The 27378-nt window shown below is 41.8% G+C and overlaps 3 protein-coding genes across 9 annotated transcripts; 2 read left to right on the top strand and 1 right to left on the bottom strand.

Moving 5' to 3' along the window:
• Positions 1-1376: 1376 nt before the first annotated feature.
• Positions 1377-4645, top strand: LOC115575746 (putative inactive cytochrome P450 2G1). Of its 2 annotated transcripts, XM_030408029.1 has the most exons (5): positions 1529-1649; positions 1745-1815; positions 2201-2388; positions 2657-2798; positions 2972-4645. In XM_030408029.1, the coding sequence occupies exons 3-5, from the start codon at positions 2206-2208 to the stop codon at positions 3154-3156; spliced, it is 510 nt and encodes a 169-aa protein (XP_030263889.1). In that variant the 5' UTR covers positions 1529-1649; positions 1745-1815; positions 2201-2205; the 3' UTR covers positions 3157-4645. The 2 variants fall into 2 exon arrangements, with proteins under 2 accessions (XP_030263881.1, XP_030263889.1); XM_030408021.1 differs by lacking the exon at positions 1745-1815 and having other exon boundaries at positions 1377-1649.
• A 363-nt stretch (positions 4646-5008) lies between these two features.
• Positions 5009-11205, bottom strand: LOC115575725 (cyclin-dependent kinase-like 1). 4 transcript variants are annotated; one of them, XM_030407991.1, is made up of 11 exons: positions 11110-11192; positions 10695-10740; positions 9574-9762; positions 8954-9075; positions 7896-7968; positions 6968-7058; positions 6403-6603; positions 6153-6235; positions 5998-6054; positions 5454-5606; positions 5009-5216 (listed from the first exon to the last, which is right to left on the bottom strand). In XM_030407991.1, the coding sequence occupies exons 3-11, from the start codon at positions 9739-9741 to the stop codon at positions 5121-5123; spliced, it is 1044 nt and encodes a 347-aa protein (XP_030263851.1). In that variant the 5' UTR covers positions 9742-9762; positions 10695-10740; positions 11110-11192; the 3' UTR covers positions 5009-5120. The 4 variants fall into 4 exon arrangements, with proteins under 4 accessions (XP_030263851.1, XP_030263861.1, XP_030263843.1 ...); XM_030408001.1 differs by lacking the exon at positions 10695-10740 and having other exon boundaries at positions 11110-11205; XM_030407983.1 differs by lacking the exon at positions 11110-11192 and having other exon boundaries at positions 5020-5216; positions 10695-11079.
• Positions 11099-26402, top strand: tgfb1a (transforming growth factor, beta 1a). Of its 3 annotated transcripts, none has more exons than XM_030407970.1 (8): positions 11099-11253; positions 12446-12653; positions 15933-16103; positions 22313-22582; positions 22755-22989; positions 23894-24044; positions 24868-24978; positions 25095-26402. In XM_030407970.1, the coding sequence occupies exons 3-8, from the start codon at positions 16004-16006 to the stop codon at positions 25140-25142; spliced, it is 915 nt and encodes a 304-aa protein (XP_030263830.1). In that variant the 5' UTR covers positions 11099-11253; positions 12446-12653; positions 15933-16003; the 3' UTR covers positions 25143-26402. The 3 variants fall into 3 exon arrangements, with proteins under 3 accessions (XP_030263830.1, XP_030263813.1, XP_030263822.1); XM_030407953.1 differs by having other exon boundaries at positions 13213-16103; XM_030407962.1 differs by lacking the exon at positions 11099-11253 and adding an exon at positions 11605-11697 and having other exon boundaries at positions 13213-16103.
• Positions 26403-27378: the final 976 nt, after the last annotated feature.

The following is a 27378-nucleotide window of genomic DNA, read 5'->3' as shown; positions in this document are numbered from 1 at the left end:
ACATGATAAACTGCCCTCTTGGGAGCCAAAACACGCGCTAAAGTGGACTCTGGGGGGCAAAAAAACTTGCGCTAAAGTGCCCTTCTTTTCGCCCCTGCCCTTCAAAAAGTCTGTGCACGCCACTGCAGTGGGGGAGATGGAACATACCACTCAGATAGGGGGGTAGAGAATAGTCCAAGTGGTGTTATTAACAGTCACACTGAAGGTTGACTGAGCATTTTCTCCTTTTTTCTCTCCAGCCAAACCTTTTGATCCCAGCTATCTCCTGAGTGGCACTGTGTCCAATGTGATCTGCTGCTTGGTGTTTGGTCAACGCTTCAGCTATGACGATGACCACTTCCTCCACCTCCTGGAGATAATCTCAGAGACCCTGAAATTTGGCAGCAGTCCCTGGGGTCAGGTAGGATGAGTTTTTAAACAAGATCTTGGCCATGATTATAATATAACTGTCCCTACATTTCAATCTGAGCAGCGTCACGAATGCAGATACTCCTTTTATAACCAGTTATGAAACATGTTATATCAAACAAAAGTCTTCTCCACTCCCCATCACAGCTGTACAATATCTTCCCTCGGCTTATGGAGTGGCTGCCAGGTAAACATCACAAGGCCTTTGACAAATTTGAAGTGCTTAGAGAGTTTACAATGAAAAAAATACAGGAACACAAAGACACTCTGGACCCGAGCTCGCCCAGGGATTACATCGACTGCTTTCTCACGAGACTCAGTCAGGTATGACCAGGTATTACGTATTAGAACCGGTTATTAGTCCTTAACCAGAACTAAAAGTCACGTCTGTTTCATTGTCTCTGAGCATGTTTAGCTTGCTGCTTATGTCATCCATTGATGCAAATGCACATGCACCCTGTAATAAAAACAATGTTGATGATAATATTAATAATAATAATAATAGTAACAATACGTAGTTAGTAGTCTTATCAGTAAAATGGTTGTTGTTTCATTTCTTTAGGAAAAGGATTTGCCCACATCTGAGTTCCACCTTGACAACTTGGTGTCGACAGTGATGAATCTGTTCCTGGCAGGAACTGAAACCGCCAGCTCAACCATCAGATTTGGGCTAAACGTACTGATCAGATACCCCAAAATACAGGGTAGGTCTTAGAGGCTTGTGTGAAAGAATAGCTCTCTCACTTACACATGTTCAGAAAGTCTATTTTACTTTCACATTAAATAGATCCTCTTACCCAACTTTGTTTGAAACACATCTCAATTTACAAGATCATTGTAGGTTCACATGTTATTTTGATTGACTTAAGGTTACATACTGTAGCCCTTGACTGTGACTGTGGGTATTTTTGCCTTATGAAAGACTATCAAAATAGGTTTTGTTTGCTGATTTACTCATGAACCAGTCCACTAATTGTGTAAAGAACAGTAACTTGTCTTGGGCTGTCACCTCAGCCTCTCTCTGTATTCTGTCTGTTGAGCATGTGAATGACCCTGGACTACCATCTAGTGGCAAGTCTTAACAAGGTATAAAAGGGAGGAGACTATGAGCCCTGTAAGCTCACCTGTGCGCATCCTCACCTGTGCGCATCTCGATCGCCTTCTCCTTTGTCTCTGCTGGGTTGGCGCTGCATCTGCGCTGCTGAGTCTCTCCTTTGTCTGGACTATTTGTGGTACTCCGAGTAAGTTTGCTTTGAACCATGTATTGTAATCACGTACCATCTTCATGTTGAATAGGTTGCTGCAGTCTGTCTTAAATTTGTTTTATTGTTATTAGGAGGCAGATGGCTTTCCAAACAGCACCTTCAACATAACAAACAATTAGCTCCCTTGGTAAAGTGGAACGAGGTGTGTGGAACTCAAATTTTGGGCTATTACTTTTATCCTTGAGGTGTCTAGATTTATTTTTTGTTGATCAAGTTTTAACATTGAGTGTAAACCTTTTTTTTAATAAATGTATCTCTTATTTTATTATTGAATGGGGGTGATTGTATTGAGGGTTTGGAAATTGTATTAGGAAACTGTAAATCAAGTGTTTCATGTATTTAATCTAATCTCTTTATTTTCTTTCTGTATTTCCTTTTCATAGTTTTCACGGCGCTACAGCACACAGTAAAATTTGAGCACCCGTCATGAATCTCTCCGCCTCATCTTGTTGACGCCAAGGGTCCGCTACAAATTGTTTCACCATTGTCGCATCAGTTAAATTGCCTCGTTTTTTTGTCATTTAAAGAGACCATGCAGCAGGAGATTGAGACCGTGATTGGACAGGAGCGCAGTCCTTGTATGGAAGACAGGAAATCCCTCCCCTTTACAGATGCAGTCGTCCATGAAGTTCAGCGGCTTATGGATATTGCCCCAATGAACGTCCCTCGCTACTCACTCAAGGACATCTCTTTCAGAGGTTACACAATTCCTAAGGTATTCTGGTTTCATCCATTGATTGAGCTCAATAATGCAGCTCCAGCGCTCTATCAGTACCGCACAGACTCTGGTTCCAACTAATGTAACCAGCGCAAGATGGCAGCACCCACCAATGTTTTTTTTTGTGTGTGTCTTTTTGTACAATGGGAGGAAGTCAAAACATGTCGTCCCTCTTTAATTACATCAGTGGTTTCATCATAGTGTCGCTGATGCAGAATGTTTACAGATGAAATGCTTTACCTGATATAATTTCCCATCTCAACAGAATACAGTGATCATTCCATTGTTGCACTCCGTGTTGAAAGAAGAAAAACTGTGGGCGACCCCATGGTCCTTCAATCCACAGCACTTCCTGGACCAGAATGGCAACTTTAAGAAAAATCCTGCATTCCTGCCATTCTCTGCAGGTAATTAATTTAATTTACTTTCTCTGTTTTAGCTGAATCCTATTTACAGTTGAGCTCTTTTCTATGATGTGTTCATGGGACCAATTTAAAAACCCAGTCCCTACAATCATTGTTCCACTTATCTCGGGCATAAAATTCAAATTCTCACTGATTTGTTTGTTTTTATCTCTCAGGAAAGAGGGCTTGTGTTGGAGAGTCCCTCGCACGGATGGAGATTTTCCTCTTCATGGTGTCACTGCTGCAGCGTTTTACCTTCTCATGCCCCGAAGGACCCGATAGTGTAGATCTCACCCCGGAATACAGCAGCTTCGCCAATGTGCCTCGAAGGTACAAGATAATTGCAACTCCCCGTTTGTAAAGATATTTTTCAGAATATGTACATGTTTTCAGCCTTTCATTACGGTTACAACTTCCAAAGTGTCCAAAATGATTTGATCTAATTCTGTGTGTAGGTCAAGCACAGTGACTGAACATTTCTTTCTCTTGTGCCTGTATCTCTAAACTTTGCCATGACAGCAATAAAATTGAGCCATCACTCTGACCATGTCTTCTCAGAGGACACATTGGCAATTAACCTCACAATATAGAACCATAGTTGCTAATAGTGCTACAATCCTATATAAAGAAAATTAATCCAATTACATTTTTAGTGATGAGGACAATTATTTAAATATTAGCACGCACACACCTGGGTGTCTGCAATGGACATATACACACAGATTTTTCACTCTTGAACAGTTAAAGTGATGCCAAATTAATTTTTCAAATGTTTTTGTGATGTAATTTTGTAATTTTTCATCATTTATTCTCCTCCTATGGCTCTAAATCATGTCACCAGTATTTCCATTTAAGTACCCAAACCAAATCTACAGTATGTCATCATATATATGAATGGAAATGGAAAATTGTTACGTATTTTGTTTTGATAAAGAGACCCCTAGTGGCAGAAATGATGACTTGTGTGTTTAGGCCGTCTTTTTTATGTCACAGTGGGTTTTGTCTTTTTGAGCCTCTTTAAATTTTACCCCCAGAATACACATTACACAGAAAGATCACTTATCCAGCCATAATCTAAAATGATCCTGAGGAGCAGATGAAGTCCCCAAGTTGTCAAATTTGTATATAACTGAACCACATATCATCTGTCATAGATACCTAAATATTGGAAGCCCGTCTGATGCAGTTGTTTGTAATGGCACACTTCATCAAGATACAATAAGATAAGAATATCTTACTATACTCCTGTAATAATATAAATTGCATTTTGTTTCCATATCCTCGCCTACACATTAAAAATATTGTAATCTCATTTTTATTGATAAAAAATACATACTGAATGTTTTTGTCCAAATTCCACTAATCAATTGTATCAGTGTTAACGGCAGATAAACACCCTCTGCTTTACAGCCGTTAGCTCACTGATGTATAGCAAGTAGTTACATCTGTAATTTGATGAGTTTGAGGTCAGGTGATCGGTCAAGGTGTGAGTCAACCTGTCAGTGTGTTGATGGGTGTTCCAGTGTATCACTGTCTAGTGTCTGAGCAACAGAGTGAATGTCCATGTCAGACTCCGGGGATCATTGTCAAAGACGGAGGCTGCAATATCTTAAGAAGCCATCAAATTACTTAGAGTACCAACTGTCATGTCAAGTTTTATTATACCTTTAATAGGACGATGTCAGGAAGTTACACATCATACAGCATGGTATCTGTTTCTGTATTATATATTCAGTACTTTTGGTTTTATAGTAGAGGATTTACGACTTGTTTACTCAACCTAAAGCTAACTAATTCATGAATTCTATATTTTTAATAAAATGTATAACAAATAAAGCAATTCAACAGCATTTTTCAACTGTCTTGTTTAATATATGCATCCTAATATGAAGTACATGTTGTTGTCGCCAGTATTAATGTGCGTAGAGTTGTCGTCAGTTGTCGCCAGTGACAAAACCAGAAAAGAAGAAACCAACAGTACGTTTGTCCAAGTAATGATGGCACACTGGTAACTTTTATAAAATAATATTGAAAATGCAAAACCAGGAAGTGTCTTCAAATGGACACTTACTGTATTTTTTGGTGATAATACAGTAAGTTTGTTGCCTAATCTGCAGCTGTAAAAGCCCTAACTATTGTGTGTTATACTAAGAATGATAAGAGAAATTGTTAATTGACATGTGAAACTGATCAAAGAAGTGAAATACACTGCCTGACAGTCACATGAGGAATATATGTGACTTTATTCAAACGGTTGCACAAAGCAAAGTACAAGTCCATCTTTGTCAGCTCAGCCACAAACTTGTGGACCAATTTGTTGCTTTGTTAAATGTTGGGCAGGTGGTATTTATGCTTCACCTGTTTCTTGACATCCGGTGCTGGTGAAATGTTGCTGTTTGGTAACTGTGGCAGGTACTGTGCCTAAAGAGAGGAAAGGGGAAGAGAGAGTGAAAAGAGGACTATGTCTTGTTCATTTCTCAAAGTCTTCTTTGACAGTTTTAGTTTGAATTCATGCCAAGTTAAAATGTATGGCAGTGGTAAAGAAGCAGCTCTTGTGTGTCTAACAAATGTAAGGAGTGTATCATATGTGCACAGTCTGCTAGTTTTGGGTAGTTTAATGATTTCTTACACCATTAAGCCACAGTGTTTCCTACTCACCCCTGCCTGTCTACGTCGAGAGGCTTTGTCATGTCGTCTTCCAAGGCGCTCACCATCCCGGCCCCAGTTGGCTCCTCCTTCTTCTTGGAAGTAAGGCAGCTCCAGCAGCTCTTCACAGGACAGCCGGAGAGAAGGGTCCATCACCAGACATGACTGACCACGAGAAGACACACGGAGTAAGCATGGTGGAACGTATGCATCTCAGAATGTAAACTTTAATCATTTCTTCTGTCGCTGTATGTTATGCACTACAGTCTTACAAGCTAGGTTTTTAAGGCAGATGTGATATTCAAGAGTTTAGTCAGATAACGATTGGCCGAAACTAAAAGATTTTTTAAAAAATCCCTTAAATTTGTGACTGTGACTTACTACAGTATCTAATGATAACACTATTAATAAATGACATAAATACAGTTTATGATCCTATTTTTTCTAAAGTGAAATCTTATTGTCACTAACTCATTAATATACAATATGAAATACACAATATGCTGATATGACACATCTGTGATAAGCTAAAATCATGCCGGTGAATCAGACATACCTTCATAACTTGGAGGGCCTGAAGCGACGCTCCATAGAACCGCTTTTCCAAGGGCTCCTGAGAGCAAAAGTAAATGGGGAACAGAAACTTCACACTTCAACATACTGCACTTCCTTATCCAAAAAGAACATAAGCAATGATAACAGGACTCGTACCGTCGTGTCAGGCTCAGGAATACTGACTCCACTGAAGAAAACATTGGAGCGGAAGACCTGCTGGTGACGAGGAATCAGGTCACCTGACGTCAGAAATGAGATCATCAAAAGCACCATCAATCACAAAAATGTTATTAGCGTGTGTGTCTCTGATTTAGTGGAAACCTTTGTTATCATCTCCACAATTATGCAAGTTAGTTTTTGCACCCACAGGCAGATGATTTCTTGATGTGGTCTGCTATTAACGTACCAAGAGTTTTTCGAATGAGGTAGAGCTGGTCAACATCAGACTTCCCGGGCCACAGTGGATTTCCATGTAGCAGCTCAGCAAAGACACAGCCAAGAGCCCACACATCTACAGGAGGACCGTACTGAGTATCTCCGACCAGCAGCTCCGGGGCGCGGTACCAGCGGGTCGCTACGTAGTCTGTGTAGTCATCCTCTGGTCCTGCTGAGTGTAGGACAGAGGGAGATAACTTGTACTGACACGCATACACTTAAATACTGAATAATGAACACTAAATAACTCAAACATTGTAGAGGAAAGGATTACATGGCATGCTGAATGACTACATGACTACATGTTAATGTATGGTAACATAACACTGAAACCTAAGGCAGGGAGAGTAAACAGAGACACACCACACAGAGGAGCACTAACTGGCTGAATTGTCGTCTGGTGCAATGCATTCATTGATACATTGAAAGTGAGGAGGCCATCAGCAGGAGCTGATATAGGCTCTGTGATGAATAAGTCATTAGAGGTACATTAACACTAAATGCACATAAATGCACTGGCTCTCTGGGTGACCTACTCAGAATGCGGGCGAAGCCGAAGTCGCAGAGCTTGATGACTCCAGTTTTGGTGAGGAGGATGTTCTCCGGCTTTACATCACGGTGGATGCACTGCAAGACAGACGCTTATGAGCGGGGATTTAGCAACATGATACACAGTCTCTTAGTGACACAGAGGCTTATATTAAGGCTGACAAATTAGGAATGGAGGCGTGGAGGAACAATAGCGAGAGATCAGAAACCTATACATGTCACTATTGAAACTGGATACGGCATTGCAGTCACTGAGACTTAAATGGTTCCTGTTGTGGGGAACTGAAGCCTAGACACAGTCAGACTTTGCTCTGTGTGGTCTGGAATTACTGTGTACTTTATTTAAGTTTGGCAAGTCAGAATGGCTGCTCAGAAGTTTTGTATTTTGAGATGGTACAAATGCCGGGACACCTTCAGCCAATTCTCACACATCTACAGCCAGAGAACATAAAGAGAAGAAAATCAGGAAATGCCTCTCAAGCAAATATAGGAGCATCAAAAGTCTAATGAACTAATCAACAAATTTTTGCAGCTCATTTCCAACTACATTTTGGTCAAAATACACAGTCCTCAGTGTGTACATAAAAAATGCATTCCACAATAAGTCAGAGTTGTGGCTGTGGATTTTGTCCCCAATCTATTATAGTTTATTCATCATACTAGGAATGGATCACTGCATGGCTCTCCATGCACCATGCAGGAGGCAGAAACTAATACTTCAATGTACTGTACATATGGCATGAAAGTTTTGGTCTAAGACTGTCTTGAAAACCTCAAAACTTATCCTTCAAGAGAAATAAGAAGAAACAAACAATGTGGAGGAAAATCACACAATACATTTTTTATATATATATATATATATATATATATACAGCAAAAGCACAGAACTAAGTATTGGATTAAAAATGTACTAACATTGTGTTTGTGGCAAAAGTTGACAGCCTGCAGCGTCTGCCACACTATACTTTTCAGCTGAGCCTCAGGTACCCTGCAGACAACAAGAGACAAAGGTATATTCATGTCTGTAATAGGAACAAACAAAACCAATTTACTAGTCGTGTTTTCCTCATCTATTATTCCAGCTATTTCAAAAAAGAAGTGGTGCTTTACACAGCCCTCTTGTCACCCGGGTAACCGCTGGCCTGTCTCTAACAGCAAGAGCGCCTTTGTTTTCAGGAGCAGCTAGAGTTTCTGCTGCACAGCCTTGTGGGAAAAGGAAAAATGGTGAGGCAGCAGCTAGCCATTGTGACATAGGCTTGCTGTGTGACTTCACATGACAAAAAATAAACTACAAACTGATCTTGTGACCATAGATTGCATGAAGAGTGCTCAAACACCAGTAATACTTAGTCTTAGACTTGGCTCTTCCTCCCTCACTCTGTTGAGAACATTCACACATCTTCAAATCTCTTGGCAGCTGTCTTAACTCCCTCTTTGTAATTCACCCGGCTATTTTCTGCTGCCATTCTCACTTAAACAACACCCTGACAAATACATGGACACATAATTAGTTATTTAGTTAAACTAGAATAGAAGTTTTATGCTTTAACTTATCATTATGAAGTAAATGATGATTGCACATTGTAATGTCTAAAGAATAATGACACCATTGGTGTCTCTATAAACCTTGTTTTCAATATGTTATTTTGCCTCTTGTGATCCGGTCAGACTGGCACCATTTCTACCTGCTTCAATGTCTTTCAGTATTTCAGTAACTTCACCTAGTTTAAGTCCACCACTGAGGGGCGCAAACAATGCAGATAACGGATAGACTTGTGAAGATTTGATGATTTTATATGCTTTTCTAAGTATGAAACCCCTCAGTATGTACAATACCACACTGCTCTAATTCTAAACAACTCACAGAGAGGGAACAGGCACTTTTAAATGTTACTCAACAACCCTTGACATATCATGTGGCAGCAGATGACTGTCTGTTACGCATTTAAGCCACTGTTATGCCCGTGACTTACCCTCGAGGGTGTCTGTCCAGCTCATTGAGGACGGTCTGCTCACAGAACTCAAACACCAAGTGGAGCCGTCGTTTCCTCCTGAAGACCTCCAGCAGGTTGACCAGATTCACATGTTTCAGCTGCTGCAGGGCCGATGGAGAACATGGACAGTGTGTCAGCACTCAACAGCCCAAAATGTTGAACAAAATGCCTAATTAAAAGTGCAGACGATCTAGTCTGGTCTGAGTCATCTTTAAAAGCAGACTTAAATCTCTGTTATTTTCTGCAGCCTGCTAATGCTATGTTTATGGCTTTAAGTTTGATTGTGGGTCTTTATTGAAATGTTTGTATCATTTTCCTCCAAATTTGTCCACACTTTCTTTAATTCAATGTTTTACAGTTTGATTACGAACCCTTTAAAGTTTAAATGTCGGTAAAGCTCTTTTAAACTGCCTTGTGTTTCATAATAATAATGACAATAACAATTATGCATGACTCTCCTAACAAAGTGAAAAAATATAATCTAACTTAAACAGCGGACTGAATATGTGTTTGTGTGTGTGTGTGTGTGTGTGTGTGTGTGTGCACGTCCACCTGTGGTGCTAACTTGATACTATCAGGTAATACTAATCTCTTCTTACCTTCAGCATACGTATTTCTCGCAATGCAATCTTCTTAATGACCGGGTCATCTTCTGATTCCACAAACTTCTTGATGGCAACTATCTGGCCGGTGTCTCTGTGTCTGCATTTGAACACCACACCGTAGGAACCTTCGCCAATTTTGGCCAGCTTTTCATATTTCTCCATTGGGCTGTTAGTAACTGTCACCTGTAGGGAGACAAACATTTTCACAAACTCACCACCTCAATAAAATGCAAGGAGGTGATATTTAATCATCCCCCAAATAAAATAACCTGAATGTATATGATGGTGAATGAAGTAACCTTTCCTCCAGGTACTAATACCAAACTACAACAATACTCCACAAGTGAAAGTCCTGCAGCTGAAGGAAGTATACAAGTATTATAGACAAAATGGATAGTACGGACAGTAAAAGTACTCAAAATGTTCCCTGTCAGTGTTTTACTATTATACCTGAAGAATACACCTGCTGCATTCATGTGTATGTTGCATTTCACTGCAGTAGATTGTTTAAGGTTGAGCTCATCTTTACTACTTTATATGCTGTTGGCTGGTTTAATCCACGGAAATGTATTATATCCTGTAAGATCATTTGTTTGCAGTGTCGCCACAAATCTCCAAACAGGCAACTTTTCTTTAGCTCAGAAAAACAGGCCTGTTTTTTAACCTTTGTGACACAATACAGTTAATCCACGAGGTGTTATTAATTGGTTTATTTGGTCTAAGAAGTAGTAGATTTCACTTGGACAGGGGGGGAAATCTTTCAGATAAATGAAGTGGAGGGAAATGTAAGATATTTACAGTGAAGCAGGAGAAAGGTTGTATAAAACAGAAACACTCAACTCTTTAACTGAAATAGTCGGTTACTGTTGCGCCATTAAATATATGCTATGTATGTGGTATTTCCATAGTGGGACTCAGTCTTCCTTCGACGATAAACATACAAAATTAATAAAACCAATCCTCCAGTTTGGAAAGGTTTTCACCTGTGACACCTGCCAGATAATTCTACAGTCCAGATGAGGTTTCTTGTATGTAGACAAGCCAACTCAGGCAGAAAACTGAGCCGGTTTTCAGTGTCACAACCAGCAGCCCAAAAGACTGAGGGGCACACTCACCTGTCCAGAATCTCAGAGGGTCCTCATCGACAACTCGGGAACAAGTCTGCGGGTGATTTCAGTCCATCAACAGTCCGCAGAGCTACATGTACGTGTGCGCAGCCACTTCTCTCAGCCTCTATGGGCTTAAACTCATAACGTAAATGTGAAAATTGTCGCGGTAAGGATCTCAGAGGTCCTTCTCTGCTAACTTAACTGCTAAGACTTAGCTGCTACTCCCTCCGCTGCCTGTTCGTCCTGTGCGTCGTCGCCTTGGTAACCATAGTTGGTAAACCCACCTCTGGCTAGCACCGTTCACTATCTCACCCGAAGTCTCCATTTTGAATCCAATCTCATCTTAAAAACCATGTTTTTTTAAGGGAATTACTAATAATCAGAGAAAGGAATTGGTCGTTCATTACGACGTTTAACTTACCCCTTGGAAACTGCGCAGAAATGAGCGACAATAATACGGCACACGCACAGGAAAACAATTCACAAAGCTGCTTACGTCATTTAGAACGCGCACGTGAATAAACGTGCGTTGTAACCATGGAGACAGCTGGCGGACGGGCAGCAGGTGAGGTCTAAAAGCGGGCAACTGTTAGCTTTCCAAATCAACTAGCTTAGCTTAATGATTCAGTAATAACTTCACTTATACCACTACTTTTGTCTGTTGTACATGTTCAATATGAGACAGTACAGAACAGGTGTAAAACCCCATGTTCTCTAAGATGGACGCAGGCTATATGTGCTAGCTTACACTTACTTAATGTAGACTTCTTAGGCTAATGTTGATCAAAATGGTAATTTAGCCGTTTGAATCATTTATGCTAGACAACCTAGGCAACCTTTATTTGAACTTTTCCTGTAATCAACTGTAAAAAAATGTACATTAACTCAAGTTGCCTGGTGTACTTCATTGGACAGCTAAAGTTACTATGAAGATCCATACAACCAAAACGTAGGATCAGCTCATACAAGTTCCATTTTAAGATGAGCTGAAACTTAACCAGCAACAAATGTAAGCAAGAATTGGCCTACTTCTACTTCTGACACTCTACATTCTGCAGATATGACCTCTGTATTTGTATCCGCAGGACTTCTGCTTTAGTATTTTTTCCCATTGTTATTTTGCTACTTCTACTTTGAGCAAAATATCTCAGTGCTTCTTCCATCACTGCTTATAATATACTGAAAGAGGAATATGCCTCATATCAGGGCTGGGCAATGTGGCCTTAAAATAATATTGGGATATTTTCAGATTGTATTGTGATAAACAGTATATCTTGATGTTTTTGAAATCTCCTTAAAAGCACATCATAAATACTAGGAGTGTGAGACAAAATCAAATGTCATTCAAATTCAGATTACTCAATATCCATATATTTGTACTTTGACAGAATACTAACACAAAGAGCAGCATTTAAAACCAAGGAAACACAGAACATATGAAATAACATGGTATGATGATACATATATAGTCTCAGATCGTGATAACACGATAATCAATATATGGCCTAGTCCTACCTCATATTATTGTCTACTATGAATGCATGCTCATACACCAGTACAGGCAGTTAATATATGAGCTGTTTTTACAGTTACAAGTTACAGAGCAAGCCTCTTTTCACTGTCCAATAGTCACAAGAAGCCACAGCGTTGTGTCACCCGGCCACAGATATGAAATGTCTGCAGGACAAACTCTGATGTGGTAACATGATTTACAGACTATCTGTTCTCTCTGTTGACTGTGAATATCTTTCTCCCAGCACTCTCCCTCGGCTCGTCTGGCCCAGAGACTTTGGGGTTTGCCACAGCTCTATGGGATCCAATGCAGAATCACGCAGTTATGACTTCACAGTCAATGATGAGAAAGCAGAAGATGTTGCACTCCCGTGCTCAGAGACACACAGACACCTTGAGGTGTTGGCATCGAGGCCTTGCGGCGAAGGCTATGAAAAGCCCCATGGCAGACGGGTAAGATGTGCTGGTTGTTGTGTTCAGAGGTCCATGCAGTAGGTGAAGAAGCCAATGGAGACCAGAGAAAAAAGGTCAAAACTAGAGGCTGATTGATGTCAAAGTAATAAAAACATAAATGAGCATCACTGAAAATCAAACTGGAATGAAACACACCTAAACAAACATCTTACCTATAGTTTGTAATATCCTGTCCATGCCAAGTAATCAGCCAAACCAATAAATGGGTCAGCTTCAACTCAAAACATTGATTTGGGATTTGCAATTGCTCTTTATGTGTAGTACAAGAACTAATGTAATGCTTGAGCAATCTTCAATTCACTTTGTGTTAATTAAAGTGCATTGAATTCTTCTAATTTGGCTGCTGTTATTTTATCTCTCAGACAAAAGTATACCGGAAGATCTGTAATTTTGTCTGTTGTGTGACCCTTCTCCACTTCCTCTAAACTACTGTTAAAATTGTTGTGTACATTTGTACTGCACAATGACTTAGAGTGAGAAGATTTTAAGCGTGGATAATGAATATAATACAAATTATTGTGTCATCTTTGTCCACCAGGTGGCAGTGCACACCCATCAAAGCTCTCACAGAGCAGCAAAACAGGACAAGTTGCAGTTAGATTTGTTGATACATGATAGTCACACTCATTTTGTTCTCACCTTCCTATCATTATCAGTAATCAGAGATATAGTGATGATAACACTGTGGGAGTAACCGTCAATGGTATCTGTTTGTGTGATCTTGTTGTCATAGATGCTAGTATACTAGGGGATTTTTACCTTGGATTTCCTCCTAATAAATGTCACCATTCATTGCCAGTGTTTAATGAATAGCTCATTATTCAGAAATGACCCATTGAATGGAGACCCATCGGAAACACAACCTGAAAAATTCCAAGAACAAAGACTTTACAATAGTAGTTTACTATCTTTACTTCCACGTTGAATCATCTCTCAGACAGACATATGATTGAAACCGTCACCGGTTTGTTTTAGTCTTGCCTTCCTTTTGAAAATACACAATCCAACCTTTAAAAAAGCACCCAGACCTAGGACAGTGCACCACACAGTCCAGCCCTGTTGGCCCTCTTCATCCCTTGAACTCTACCGATCTACTTTTAGACATTTAGTCTCAAGTGGCTCTTTCTTTGGCCTGGCAGGCGTTCACCTTCACAGCCACCAGGTAAATTTGTCTGCCAGTTTGGCAAGACTCTAGTACCATGCAGGGTTTATTGACTCGTCAGTCATCACTGTCTCAGTAGCAGACAGGCCAGACAGTGAGAGAGAGCTGGTGCCTCTAAAGTGAGTTATTCAGTGTATTCAGCTCCTGGCTTCCTGATGTGGACACAGGGCAGGCAGCAGAGCTCTGTTAAACAGCAGATGTTTTACACTGCGGCCGTTACCCTCATTTCCTGGGCGGAGAGCTGCTCGCGCTATTAGACGAGTAACAGGAACCAGAAAAAAAGAAGAGTTAGGGGGAGAGAGAGAGAAAGAGGCAGAGCAAGTGAGTGCAAGAGAAAAGTTAGCTGAGCTCAGAGCTCGCACAAATCACTTTGTCACCAGCAAGCTCTGACAAGCACCAGGAGAAAGAGCTCACCAGGCAGCGAGGCAGGGAGTTAAACTGAGGTGCCAATAGGGAGTTGTGTCAGAGGAGACTCAACAGGGAAGGTGTGAAGGAGTTGTAGAAGGCATAAACAAGGTGATACCGATGGATGGATAGAGGAGGAGAGGACAGAGACGAGAGCACAGTCCCGATTCCCAAAACAGCGTGAGCTAAGGACTGCTACTGCTGCCGTTACTGCTGCTGTGTCTGGATGGTACTCTCATTTAAAGAGGAAGGTGTGTCAAATGTATACGTTTTGTTACAGGAGGAGAGTCTTTGATTGACAGAAGGCAAGTTCTGCTGCGTTTTTATCTTTTAAGATACGGTCATGGAGACATCTGCGCTGTGTTTGTAGTTAGGCATGAGTTGGAGGTTTTGTAGGCAATTACGGGTAAACTGCAGCTGTACACAGATCACATGCTGTTATTGCTAAAAAGAGGTAGTCAGAGTGGAGAGTGATACAAGTTTATCGATGTGTTTTTGTGTTTTAACTTAACTGCCTGACAGCATAGGTTTGTGACAGGGGGTATAATAAGTTAGTGAGATATTCAAATACAACGGCATCCTTTTTTCTTCAGCACCGTAGATATCTGATCAGCTCTGGGCTGACTCAACCCCCTGAGAGTTCAATCTGGGCTCTAAAGGAAGCCAGAGGTCATCTGATCAAACTTCAAAAACAGCAAACAGAGAAATAGGAAGGACATTTTTCTACTCTAAGCACAAGACGTATTACTACTATTTTCTCCTCGTTGGACACACTTAGAGAGGGCCTATCTGGCACTACATACAAAAACAATAGTCTTAAACAAATTGAGAAGAGAGTTTTTTGGGACGAGGAGGACGGGAAACAAAAGCACTTGGCTCTGCCAACGACACTTTTCAGTTTGTGTCAGCGGGGACATTTAAAGAGAGACTGCCGGCTGAGCAGTACAGCACTGAGCCGACACGTGGAGATGTACACAGAATAGCTGCTCCAAGGAAAACAGAATTCAGTTTAATATCGTGGGTGGAAGCTTGAAATCAAACCAATTACAAGGTAACCTGTGAGCACATAACTAGCTCTGTTGGATATTTAAGTCTTAGATTATTAGATTATTTTGTCGAGCTCTTCTGAGCCTTGGGGGCGCTGTCTGTGTACATGTTTGGCTGGGCTCTGTTCACATTTGACAGCTCCACTCTGGACTCACTTCAGCGTCTGGGACGTCATTGTGTTACCTGTGTGGCTGAGTCAGAGGCTGGCTCATCACTCCATGTCTGTCTGCCCACTGGGTTTCTTTCCACCTGCTTCTATGCAAACAAGTGTTAGGTAGTTTTCACAGCAGCGAGCGACAGCAGTGGCACCAGTATCCCTGAACTTTCAGGACTCTCCACAGGGCTTTAATTGTGTTGTTGTGTGTAAACACCTTGCGTCACTCACACCTCTCTAACAGAGTGATTCACTGTTGCCAAAGCTTCCCCGGTCAGAGACGGGCAGTGAAAGAAAAGGTGAGAGTGGATTTGCGTGCGCAGTCAGATTGGCACCATGAAGCTGGTATTCTTGATGTTCATGGTCGCGTACGCGGTGGGCAAAGTAAGTGGCATGTCTACATGTAAGACGCTGGACTTGGAGATGGTGAAGAAAAAGCGCATTGAGGCCATCAGGAGCCAGATCCTTAGCAAACTGCGCTTACCAACAGAGCCTCCTCAGGCTGGAGACGAGGAGGAAATCCCCAGCAGCCTGTTGTCCCTCTACAACAGCACCAAGGAGATGCTGAAGGAGCAGCAGACTGAGGTCCAGACAGACATCTCCACGGAGCAGGAGGAGGAGGAATACTTCGCCAAGGTGGTGCACAAGTTCAACACGACCAGTGAGTACTCAGAACAGCAATACATCAGTCGTGTATTTCGCACACATAGACATCCATGGTCAGGAGGCAATTGCTGATGGTTTAACTACAGCACTAAGAATGTCAAAAAATATTATGACTGATTTATGCTCCTATATTTACAGGCACCTGAGACACACTGCTTAATACACGCATTGAGTCAAAGAGCATTTTGAAAAATTGTCATTCTTCACATCAGGGCCAAATCACATTACACTTGTGCCACTACCACTTAGCCTGACACCTCAGTTTTTTCCCGATTCTTGTTGGGATAGAGGGGTAGGGCGTGTTCGGGCTACAGGGTCCTACAAACTGAGCATTTTTACATATTTCAATGTTGTTGGCCCATAAAGCACGGCTAGTGGCCTTTTAATGAAGCCGTGTTCTTTTCATTTGATGATCTGATTGATAGTGTGAAGCTGTGAAAAAATGACCAGCATCAATGCTTTTTTTTTACCTCCATCGGATAAATTGCAAATGGCATTGTGATGATACCAGGATTGCGATAACAACGCACAAGAAATCAATACAACTGAAGATGGCCTATTGGAAACGTACATTCACATCTGTTTACACTTACGCAACCAATGACGACTGATGACGTATGGCAGTCTAACCTAACAGTTGCTGACAGAGGGGAAATCAACAGGTGACCTTTGGACAATAACTACTCTATATAAAGGTACCAAAACCAAAGACGGTCAAGGCATTTTGTTGCTTACAAAATCAATATTTCACATCATTTTGTTGGCCCACCGCAATACCGCATTAATAAACCATAAAGCACTCGCTGGGATAGACAGACCAAGCGGATACAGCCCAGATTAACCAGCATGTGCCCCATGGCTGGCGTCAATTCCAATCTTGTCCATAAATTCCCTCAACATGTGTACCCCTTCTGATCTCCGTCCAACATCTTCAGGCAGCTTGAGGAGTTCAGAGATCACAGGCGTTGCAAGTTAGCCGGACTGTGTGTTACATATGGTCTCAGGCACTGAGTTGCTTTCGTGGTGTCCTTGGCATTTTTACTGCTTTATTAGCGCTGTTTGTTTGGCTAGGCTGCACACGCTGTTTGTTCAGCCAAATGGTTTTTGGCTGTAATTGTGCAGTGACTCCCAAACTATTATGATAAACAGTTTTTTTGTGTCTTTGCTCCATTGTTCTCTACATGTCTATACTTCTCACCCTATCAGGCAGGCATCCACACTATCCCTCTTTTATCCACCACTTCAAAAGAAAGACTAGAGTGGATGGACCGTGCTCAGGAGTGTGCAGACCAAAACGAGAACAAAGGAACCTTCAAAACGAAGGGCATGATTTTGTTCTGGTTAGATGGAAACCTAAGAGCAGGAGGGAAATGGAAAAATTAGATGCGAGAAGACGTGAAATGCACTCCTTCACCCTCACCCTGTCTCATTCTCTCTCTCTCTCCTTTCTTTTTTCTCTTTCTCTCTCTCTCTCTCTCTCTCTCTCTCCCTGTCTCCCGGGGATTGGGGGTTTCCTGTAACTTGAGCATCGGGTTCTCCCTTGTTTGTACTGTCACTTGTTCTCCATCATATCTTTCTCTTCTCCCTTGACCATTTTCAATTTCGTTTCCATACCTCTCTGCCAACGATTACCCGTTTCTCTCTCTCTTGCTTTCTGTCTCTCTCCTCTTCGCTCCTGCTCCTCTCTCTGCTGGGTTTCCTGAGCTTATTATCAGTGTGTTTGCAGCATGTTTTTGACAGGGCAGCTTGGCAGGAAGGAAGGCAGGCTGATGGCCACTGAGATCTTGAGTGACTCAGGTCCGGTGCAAGCGGTGCCCATGGGGAGCATGTGTTTCCTACCTCTGCGGATTGCCAGAGAACACTTGTCTTAACCCTCTGCACAGCTCCTTAAAGGGACAGTTCAGCAGAAGAATCACAAATACATATTTACCTGTAGTGCTACTTACCTAGCGAAATTGTTAGCGTGACTTACCGAGTTTTGGAGGTCATAGAGATGTCTGCTTTCTCGCAGAACCAAGCACCAAAAAATGAATGATAACAATTTGAACAGAAAATTAAACGGAAGAACTTGGATCTGCCAACAGACGAGAGGCTTGTGCCCGTGACAGCATGGGATGTACACATTAATGCCGTCCTCCTCAGCTAAAATGTAATGTTAGCTAGCTTAGTTAGTAATGCTGCTTTTCTGACTTCCTACTGTAAAACGTACAATGGAATGTCTCTTGAAGTTGAACTTGTAAACCTTCATCTACCCCTGCTTCATGTGGGAGCAGTCGTCTGACGACACACAACAACGGCAGCACCCAAGGTGAAGGGGTTTTGTAGATGACATGATTCGAATTAGGCTAGTGCAGGGAATATTTCGATTTGTAAGTGCCGTAAAATAAAATGTATGATGGCGTCTCTTACCTGATGTGGTTTGCCCTCCGCTGTTTCATTTATATATGCTAGGAAAGTTCACTTACGTATAAAATTGCCAAAGAGACATCATTTTGTCACGGTCAGCCAAGATTTTTGTTAACTTTGGCGTTATGCACCTGGAACGCTTGGAGGTCGGAAATTGGACATTTCAACTAGGAAATTCCAACCCCCGATTTTTACTGGAACACAGCAGAAGATACATTCTTCCTTCTGCATGGTGATACACTTGGTGGGTGTACTTCTGTACAGAGAATAAAGTCCCACACGAAACTACTCACAGCAAAGTTTGTGGATTATCTTGAAAAACCAGTTCACACTGCTGTTGAGTTTTTCAAATTTAATTTTTTTTGGCACATGTGATGTGCAAGTGTCATGCAGTTTAATTATATTCAAGAGACTGCAGACATCTCTACTGACAATATCTCCCAAAACTCCCAAACAAAATCTAGATGGATAAATAGCACTACAGGTAAAAAGGAAAAATGTGTATTTTTGGTTTTGGGGTGAACTGTACCTTTAACAGACTCAACCTCCACACACTGGGAAAAGGGCGAACACCAGCTGTATGTGTGTACGTGTGGAGGCTCAGCAAGAAATGTTTTGCAATTATTAAAAAAAAAAAAAAAAAAAAAAAAAACCCACACGCAAGGGGTGTGGAAGACAATCCAGCTTCTGCTCCTGTTAAAGAAGTAAAAGACAGGGAACTGTGTTTCAGCAAAGCAATTATAACAGGGTCCGACCGGAGTACAAGTTGTTTTTTTTATAATATTCATTAACAATCTTATCCGTCATTTCAAATTGTGGTTCTTTTTATAGGACGACTCACACTTTCCTGATACTCCAGAACAGCCTACAGGGATGCATATTTGTGTGGAGAGCATTTTAGGACTTAATAGTTTTAGTCGCCATTATGATAATTGTGTGGTGGTATTAGGCTAAATTCCTCCAGCCAGTTAGTAGTTGCATCCGTCCGTTGAAACCCACAATTCACCTCTCCCATTTACCATGGTATTGGTCCAAGTGTTTTTCAGCTTGTTTACAGAGGGAACTCTTTTCTCCTTTGGAAAAAAAAAAGCCACTTTGGGAGTGAAGGGAGTTCACTGCTCCGAAATAATTAAGAGTAAATCAAGCTGCTACCACTGAATGATGAAGAGGAGTAGCAACGGGGTTCGGACAGTATGTGTAAAACAGGGTGAGATGGGGAAACGAGACACTGGCGAGTGGGCTGCGGGAGGGTGGAGCTGAGCGCTTGAAGGAGGCAGGTATTTAGGCTGTTGCTGGAATCTGTTTCCTCCAACTGGTAATTACAGAGCTGTCTCCCTACCTGTCACAACAGCTGTCCCCGGCTTACCTGCGGATAGGCCCTGATTCAACACACAAATCCCCCCCCACACCCATGTTAGTACCAAGGCTAGGGTGCTATCTTTACCCCCTATCTGGAGGAGCGAGGCCTTTTCTCAAGTCAAGCATAGAGAAGAGATTTCGCACTTTGTTCCTTCAAAGTGTTGTATTTTGATCACATGAGCAGTTCAGTGACAGGGCTCCTCCGACGATGCAAGCTCTGTTAATTGAAAAGTAGAAGTGAGGATTAAGGTCCATCGTAGCTAACTATAGTACTGCAGCCAAAATGCTTCTTAGAGGAAGTGACGGAATTTCCTGTTTCGTAAACACTTCTCTAACCCTTAACACACATATCTCAGTTTACTCAAACTAGCTGGAGACGATGACTTTCCGTGCCTGGTGTTGCTTGGTACGCCGTTGCCAGTCCATCGCTCCCCAAATACTGTACACTGTTTTGACACTCTGTGTTTCCATTCATGTACTTACAACCAAACATTTGACTCGGGGTGCTCTGGGCGGGACCAGTAAAATGTCATCTCATTTCCCTTTACACTCCACACCAGCTCTTTTCAGTTTCAGTTTTGGCTTCAAAACAAGGGCTGAAACACTACCTTCACAACGACACAGATGGCGTTACCGGTAAATGATACACACAAACAGCCGTGACATGGAGGTTCCTGGTACGGCCTGGATCGACTATGCAGCTCAAGTATGCAAGGCTGGGTTGTAGCCGCTGTCAAGGAGTAATTCCGGGATTTGAGAGCAGAGAATCCTGGCTTTGACAGGCTGAGACAGAGTAGAGGGTTTGGACCCGGGCCAGACCCGGGCTACATTGATACACATCTCCAATTTCTCTGCAGCCCCGCTCACACCACTACTGCCACCACCACTGACAACTGTTGAGTTATAGTCATGAATGCATTCTTCACTTCTGCTGTTTTCTTTGCAGATACCGTCACAGCCCCCCTCTCTCACTCTCTCTTTTCTGCACGGTGATTCACTCTTGATCATCTGTCTTTCTGCTCTTATCTTTGCGGGTCTTCGTCCGGCGTAATCCTTTCGTAATGTAACGCTGCTGGATTTATGGTGTTTAAAGCCATCAGTAGCTTGGCTCTGTTTTGCATCAGGCTCTGAAGGGGAATGTTCCCGCTGTCATCATATGGGCAGGCTCAGGAATAAAAGTTGCAAATATGGGCAGGGATACTGTAAGAAAACAAAACCCTCTCTATGGTCAACTTTACAGCAGCTGGAGTGGATGAATGTTTGGCTGCAGTTACGATTATTGAGTAACACTTTGAATTTGGCTGTTCCATTGTATTTATGGGTGTACGTACAAGCGTCTATGACAAATCTTTTCATGCACTTAAATGCAGCAAAACAAGAGGCAAAAAAAATAAATAAAAAAATCGGAACTAAGGTTTAAAGAAAGGGAAAGTCTCATCTTCTTATTATAGAAGCAGTTCCTAAACTCACGGCTGTGCCCTGTTCTATCTCAATTCTTCATTCGGCACTCATTCTGTCATTCCTGCCACACTGTCGGCATCCATGATAAGACGGCTGGCTCACCTCACTTGTGTACAAGAAAAGATGAGTCAGGTGCATTATTTGTGTCGGTAGAGGAGGTGATATAAATGCGTTGTCAGGTAAATTTATAGCCAACAGATAATCATCCAAGTTCGTCTCTCAAGCGGGCGAACATCAGTGTTAGCTCCTCCGACAGCTTGAGAGTTTGGATAGCCTTTTCATCATGATATTTGGTGTCCATGTTGATCTTTATTGTCATTTAACATACAGACCTAAAAAAGGTTGATGGCAGTTATTTTGAATTTAGGTCAGGTTCTATATTCTACCATAGGAATCTCTAAATTAGGGAATTCCTCGGTCGGATGGCCAAATTCATATCCTAAGACAAGATAGAAAAACATGTTTCTGTTACACCAGAACTCCTAAATGTAGTCATTTGAAAGTCTGGATTTCTTTGAACCTCATGTACATTAATTGTTCCCCTACAGCGCCCATTTCCCATTGTTGTGCTCTTTACATTTAAAACTAATTTGTTAGTTAGTAAGTCTAGCTCCTGTTCTCCTCATCCAAACTGATATTGGAAAACATGGTGAGGGAATGAAGTGTGAGGAAAGAAACAACACAGGTGTATCAGTGTACCCCTGCTCCAGATCTGAGTGTTTTAACCAACTGAAAAAGGAGTCTTGATCTAATATTTATATACTAATTAATATGTTTAGACAGTGCTAAGTAGGTTTGGTATTAATAGAATAAAAAAAATCTAAAAGACTAAAAACTATCACACATAGAAGATGGATTATATATCACACGCCAGGAGGATGTGTTTTCCATTTTTCCCTCTAACATGCTTTTATATCTGGCATAATGTGTGTTTGTACATGCAGAAACTCAGTCTTTGTATTTTTCTTGACTGAACAGATCCGGTCAGGACCCCCCAAAACATGTCGATGTCCTTCAACATCTCTGAGATACGAAGAAGTATTGGAGATTACCGCCTGCTGACCACTGCAGAGCTACGGATGCTCATCAAGGCACCCACGATACTTGATGAGCAGCGGGTGGAGCTGTACCAGGGTCTGGGGACCTCCCCCCGCTACCTCGCCTCCCGCTTCATCACTAACGAGTTGAGAGACAAATGGCTGTCCTTCGATGTCACAGAGACCCTTCAGAACTGGCTCAAAGGGAACGGTGAGCGAAAACAAGCTTTATGTAATTATCTTCTGTTGCGAATCACGTCTGTCCATTTGTTGAGGTCAGCTCATGTGCGATCTCCTGCAACTTCCAGATGATAATTACCTTTACAGATAAAGTAACCAGCCACTAAATCGCCTTATGTTGTACATTTTTTGTGTTTTGGCAGATGATGTGCAAGTTTTCCAACTTCGGCTGTACTGTGATTGCGGCCGTTCTAGTGACGTCAGTACCTTCAGTTTTGGCATCTCCGGGATGACGGCGGGTAGGGGAGACAAAGCAGTGTTAGATGATATGACGAAGCAACCACCGTACATCCTGACCATGTCCATCCCCAAAAACGTCAGCAGCCACCTCACCTCACGCAAAAAACGCTCCACGGAGACAAAGGACACCTGTACAGCGTAAGCAATCCTACACATCACGTAGTTCTTGTTTGTATTTTACTTCATTGACCTAAAGACTGCTGCACTTGGCAGCCTAACCCATTGTTAGCTTCAAAGGGCAGTGACAGTGTTTACCCTCTTGACTAGTCTGTGGCCATTTTAATTGCTATATGGTAAATGGCCTGCATTTCTGCAGTCTTAGTAGGATGAAATGCTTTGAATGAAGTTCAGTCCCAGAAACGAAGTTCATGAAGTTCGACGTAAGAAAAAAAAAAAAAAAAAAGAGCTGCACCAAGCCTCCTCTTACCCATCAATCTCTGGCCCAGAAATATTGCCACCATTGTTGCAGGATGCATGATACAGTATTGTATTCATTTTAGCAGGAACAAATAATGTAATGCGTTACGTTCAGGATTACGGTAAAATTACTTAATCTACTATGTCAGGTCTCATGTTACTGCCTAACCTTCCTTGTCTGGGAGCGACGTTGATGCGACAACAAATTGTACACGACATACTACATATCTCTGGAAAACTGCATGTTTGGCAATCCCATGATGCATTGGGTTGAGTCTGTCGACCAATCAGAGGCTGTGTTTCTGACTCAGAAGCTTTATTGGGCTGTACAATTTCACACACTGCTGGATTGGTAATAAACTGCAATAAATTTGAGCTTCTTTGGTTTGATTACACACTATGAAACGTGACCCTCCTCCATATAAAGCTGGGTGCAGTAAAACCACGCATGAGCCTAGTTAACCTTCGCGGGAGCTTCGTCAACTTTCCCAGGAGTTGACGAAGCACGAAACACTGAGAGGATGTGTTGAATATAAATGACCAATGCAGCTTCAAAACTGAAAAATGTCGCTTATACAGAATATAGGTTCTAAAATAAAATATTTCCCTTTTGTTCTTGTTGCAGCCAGACAGAGACCTGCTGCGTGAGGAGCTTGTACATCGACTTCAGGAAAGATCTGGGGTGGAAATGGATACATAAACCAACTGGCTACCATGCCAACTACTGCATGGGATCCTGTACCTACATCTGGAATGCTGAAAACAAATATTCTCAGGTATAGTACAACACCTTACTGTAGTATGCCGTCCACATCCGTTTATATGGATGCATAAGGTACTGCCATGTAAGGTTTGGCAGCTCAGACCAAAAGCTCTCTCTGGCTCTAAGGTACTGGCAGTTTGTCAGTCCGTCACTTGGGACTGAAATTTCTCTAAATTTTGTTCACACATTCAATCCCACTCGGGATGAACTCTAAAATCTTTTGTGATGGCCAACATTTCCGATAAAAATTTGAATTTGTCCGTATACTTCAGTTTATAACCAAATACCTGCAAAAAAAAAGCATTCACATCCGCCTCGGGTGTTCTTTGTGTACTGGGATAGTTAGCAGAATTTTAGCACGTCAACACAATGAACTGTCATGGTTAACATGGGTGTAACATCCAATTTGAATAGTATATTGGTGAGTACAGTACATACAGCAATGCATATGGCTTGTCCAAGCTGGTTTCTGACACAGATGTCCAAAACTAAGATCGGAAGCTACTCAGATCGGGTAGTGACAGTGGTAAACATTGTATATGCTAAAAGTCAGCGTCTGAGCATTGCCATACAGCCTCATAGAGCCACTAGAGTGGCCATAAACTATTAGGCTTGTTCATTTGAAGTCACACATCAAGGAATATTTGAGTCATGTTTTCACTGCTTTGTTGGACGTCGATCCTTTGAGGAAAATGGAAAAAATATCCAGTTGTCTTTGTGGCTAACAACTGGATCTTGACAAAAGCACTGTTGTAACTCACACTAGTAAATAAATTGTCTCTCATGTTGGTGATGAAATGCTGAGGTAAACTCTGTTTTCATATAACCGTTAACAGATTCTGGCCTTGTATAAGCATCACAACCCAGGAGCCTCTGCCCAGCCCTGCTGTGTTCCTCAGGCTCTGGAGCCACTGCCAATCCTCTACTACGTGGGCAGGCAACACAAGGTATCTATACCGCAGCCAAGCCAACCTCATTCTGGGGTGAAATGTTTACAGAACATTACTTGTGAAAGCAACACTTACTGATGATTTATCACATTACTGTTGGTTTTCACTTTCAGGTGGAGCAGCTGTCCAATATGATTGTGAAGTCCTGCAAGTGTAGCTAAAAAATACAGCATGGCACTGTGCTCTGCCTCTCCTCAAACACACACAGAGATGGAAGAGGCCGTGTTTGAGACCACAGAGAGGAGCATGTGGCAGAGATGAAGAGGACGAGAGAAATGTGGACAAGGGGAACATAATATTTAAAGTCATTAGGATTTTGGTGGTCCACTTTTCCTCCCGCGGACTCTGCCGTATCATGCTGAACGCACATCAAACCATGGACGTCTTTATTTAGATATTATAGATCTTCTTTTCTATGTGTATATACTTTTTCTTTGCAGTAGTAAAATATCCGTCTCGAAATGAACTAATTTATTTGTTGGCGAGACGGATCTGTAAAGAAGTGATATACATGTATAAAAGTGTGTCAGCTTGACATGAAAAACGGAGTAAAATGATTTATTAGAAACCAGAAAAGGTGGGTAAAGGATGCCAAAGGACATGTGGCCCAAAATGACCACGATGGAAGAACGCTTTTGTTTTCACAGATGATTTCAGTCTTCCTAATGAAGTCATAGTTAAAGGTGCTAAATCCCAGGTATGAAACGCAGCGGTTGTTGGGGTTTTCCTGGAAGATAATGCCAGCACGAGAGTTACACCGTAATGGACGGCAGACAACCACAGGGACAGTCCGACCTGGGGAAACTCCCTCTGACTGAGCGACTGGAGTTGTCGGCCGACCGAGCAACGCTTCACACGAACCGTCCATCAGTTCTGTTTGTTTTTCAAGCCATGTGATTTATACAATGCTTTTTATGTCACTGTGTTTGTGTTCATAATTGAATGTCAGCCTGCCCTCACGAAGCCTCCCCCGCTGTCAAAGCCATGAGTAATATCAGCGGTTGTGACGAGAGTGATGACACCATGTTTTTCTCTCTCTCAGGATTTACAGACAGTTAGTTGTCTTTAGATGGTGAGGGTCAGGGGGTGTGGTTGTGGTGTTGGTTTTAGGGAAGCCATTCAGACGTAATACACACATTTGCTGTTTTTTTTTTTGTTTTTTTTTTTTAAATCACTGCAGTAAATTAGGGGCAATGTATTGCCTTTTATTTCAGGACAAGGTTTTACTTTCATCTGAAGTGTGACGCTTTTTGTACAACTTGAGAATTAATTCAGCTTCTATGATATGTTTTAGGAATAAAGCCAAGTTTTTTTGTTTGTTTTTTTTCAGTTTACCATATTTTTTGTTAGTGCACTTACGATTTGAAATTTGCTTTTGTAAATATTTGAAACATTTGAAATAAAAGTTGAAGTTAAATTATCACGTCACGAGTGGAATATCTTTGCGAGCAAAGTAAAAACAACATGCAGTGTTTCCACTTGTCAGGGAGCTGTTGTGAAGGTGTGTGTATTTCACTTGTCAGTGCTTGCATGTGTGTATGTGTGCGTCTTAATTACGGTAAGGGGAGAGAACAATTTTCGAAATGAGCACAAACTGAAACACACCTACCTACCGAGTTGTGGGCATGAATGACAACACCATTCAGACATTCAGGTCACTTCTTCACATGAAAACACGACTGTAAAGTTTAATCTTAGTGTTGTTTTGATTCATGATGTTTAAGGTTTGGTTGGCTTTGATATAAAAAGACAAACAAAACTTTGAAAACTGTGGCTTGATCTTGAAACGGACAGCGGGCCGAAGGGGCTAGCTTTTTGTGGCTCGGCCCCGAGCGGGGCCCATGTGGGGCTTTTCCATAAACATGTGCAGGCTCAGCTCGGCTCGGTTTGGCTCCCGATGCTTGTCAGCTCAGCCCGCCAGGGATTTGCAATTCCTTTAAAGCATTGCTACCTGCTTGAAGAAGGGTCTTAAACTGAGTAGTGGTCAAAGCAACAGCAGTAAATACTCTTCCTCCCTGCGGTATTACCGAAGCCTCGCCGCTAACAAAGCTCCTCCAGTTTGGTAATAAAAATACTTTGTTTCTGATAACTTCTTCGCAATATAAGTCCCCCCCTTATGATGTTGGTTAAAAGCTTTTATTATGAGGCAGAAAAATTAGGAAGTGTTCGGTTTTCACCAGCCATAACTCCTGACACAGCTGAAAGCAATTATGATGAAACAGTGAAGTAAGGCAGATGTTTGAAAGTGCAAACAGGGACACTTTGTCAGGAGAGAAACTACTGAGATTGACTCACATTCACAAAAGCACAGCGAGCAAACACATCATGCTTCATGCTAAATAAGCCATGATGACCAATTTGTATTTTTTTCTTATCTTATTCAAACCAAAATATGAA

This window comes from Sparus aurata, chromosome 2 (genome assembly GCF_900880675.1).
Source record: "Sparus aurata chromosome 2, fSpaAur1.1, whole genome shotgun sequence".
NCBI lineage: Eukaryota > Metazoa > Chordata > Actinopteri > Spariformes > Sparidae > Sparus > Sparus aurata.
The sequence above is the reverse complement of the archived record's forward strand: the minus strand, read 5'-3'. Positions and strand labels throughout refer to the sequence as shown.

Coding starts and splice junctions, on each gene's coding strand:
- LOC115575746 (XM_030408021.1), top strand. CDS start 1,514: ATGAGCCCTGTAAGCTCACCTGTGCGCATCCTCACCTGTGCGCATCTC. Junction 2,389..2,656: donor GAGGTTACACAATTCCTAAG/GTATTCTGGTTT, acceptor CCATCTCAACAG/AATACAGTGATCATTCCATT. Junction 2,799..2,971: donor ATTCCTGCCATTCTCTGCAG/GTAATTAATTTA, acceptor TTTATCTCTCAG/GAAAGAGGGCTTGTGTTGGA.
- LOC115575725 (XM_030408001.1), bottom strand. CDS start 9,741: ATGGAGAAATATGAAAAGCTGGCCAAAATTGGCGAAGGTTCCTACGGT. Junction 7,969..8,953: donor CTGGACAGACACCCTCGAGG/GTAAGTCACGGG, acceptor TGTTGTCTGCAG/GGTACCTGAGGCTCAGCTGA. Junction 5,607..5,997: donor AGGCCCTCCAAGTTATGAAG/GTATGTCTGATT, acceptor TCTCGTGGTCAG/TCATGTCTGGTGATGGACCC.
- tgfb1a (XM_030407953.1), top strand. CDS start 15,779: ATGAAGCTGGTATTCTTGATGTTCATGGTCGCGTACGCGGTGGGCAAA. Junction 22,990..23,893: donor ACAAAGGACACCTGTACAGC/GTAAGCAATCCT, acceptor TTCTTGTTGCAG/CCAGACAGAGACCTGCTGCG. Junction 24,979..25,094: donor ACGTGGGCAGGCAACACAAG/GTATCTATACCG, acceptor TTTCACTTTCAG/GTGGAGCAGCTGTCCAATAT.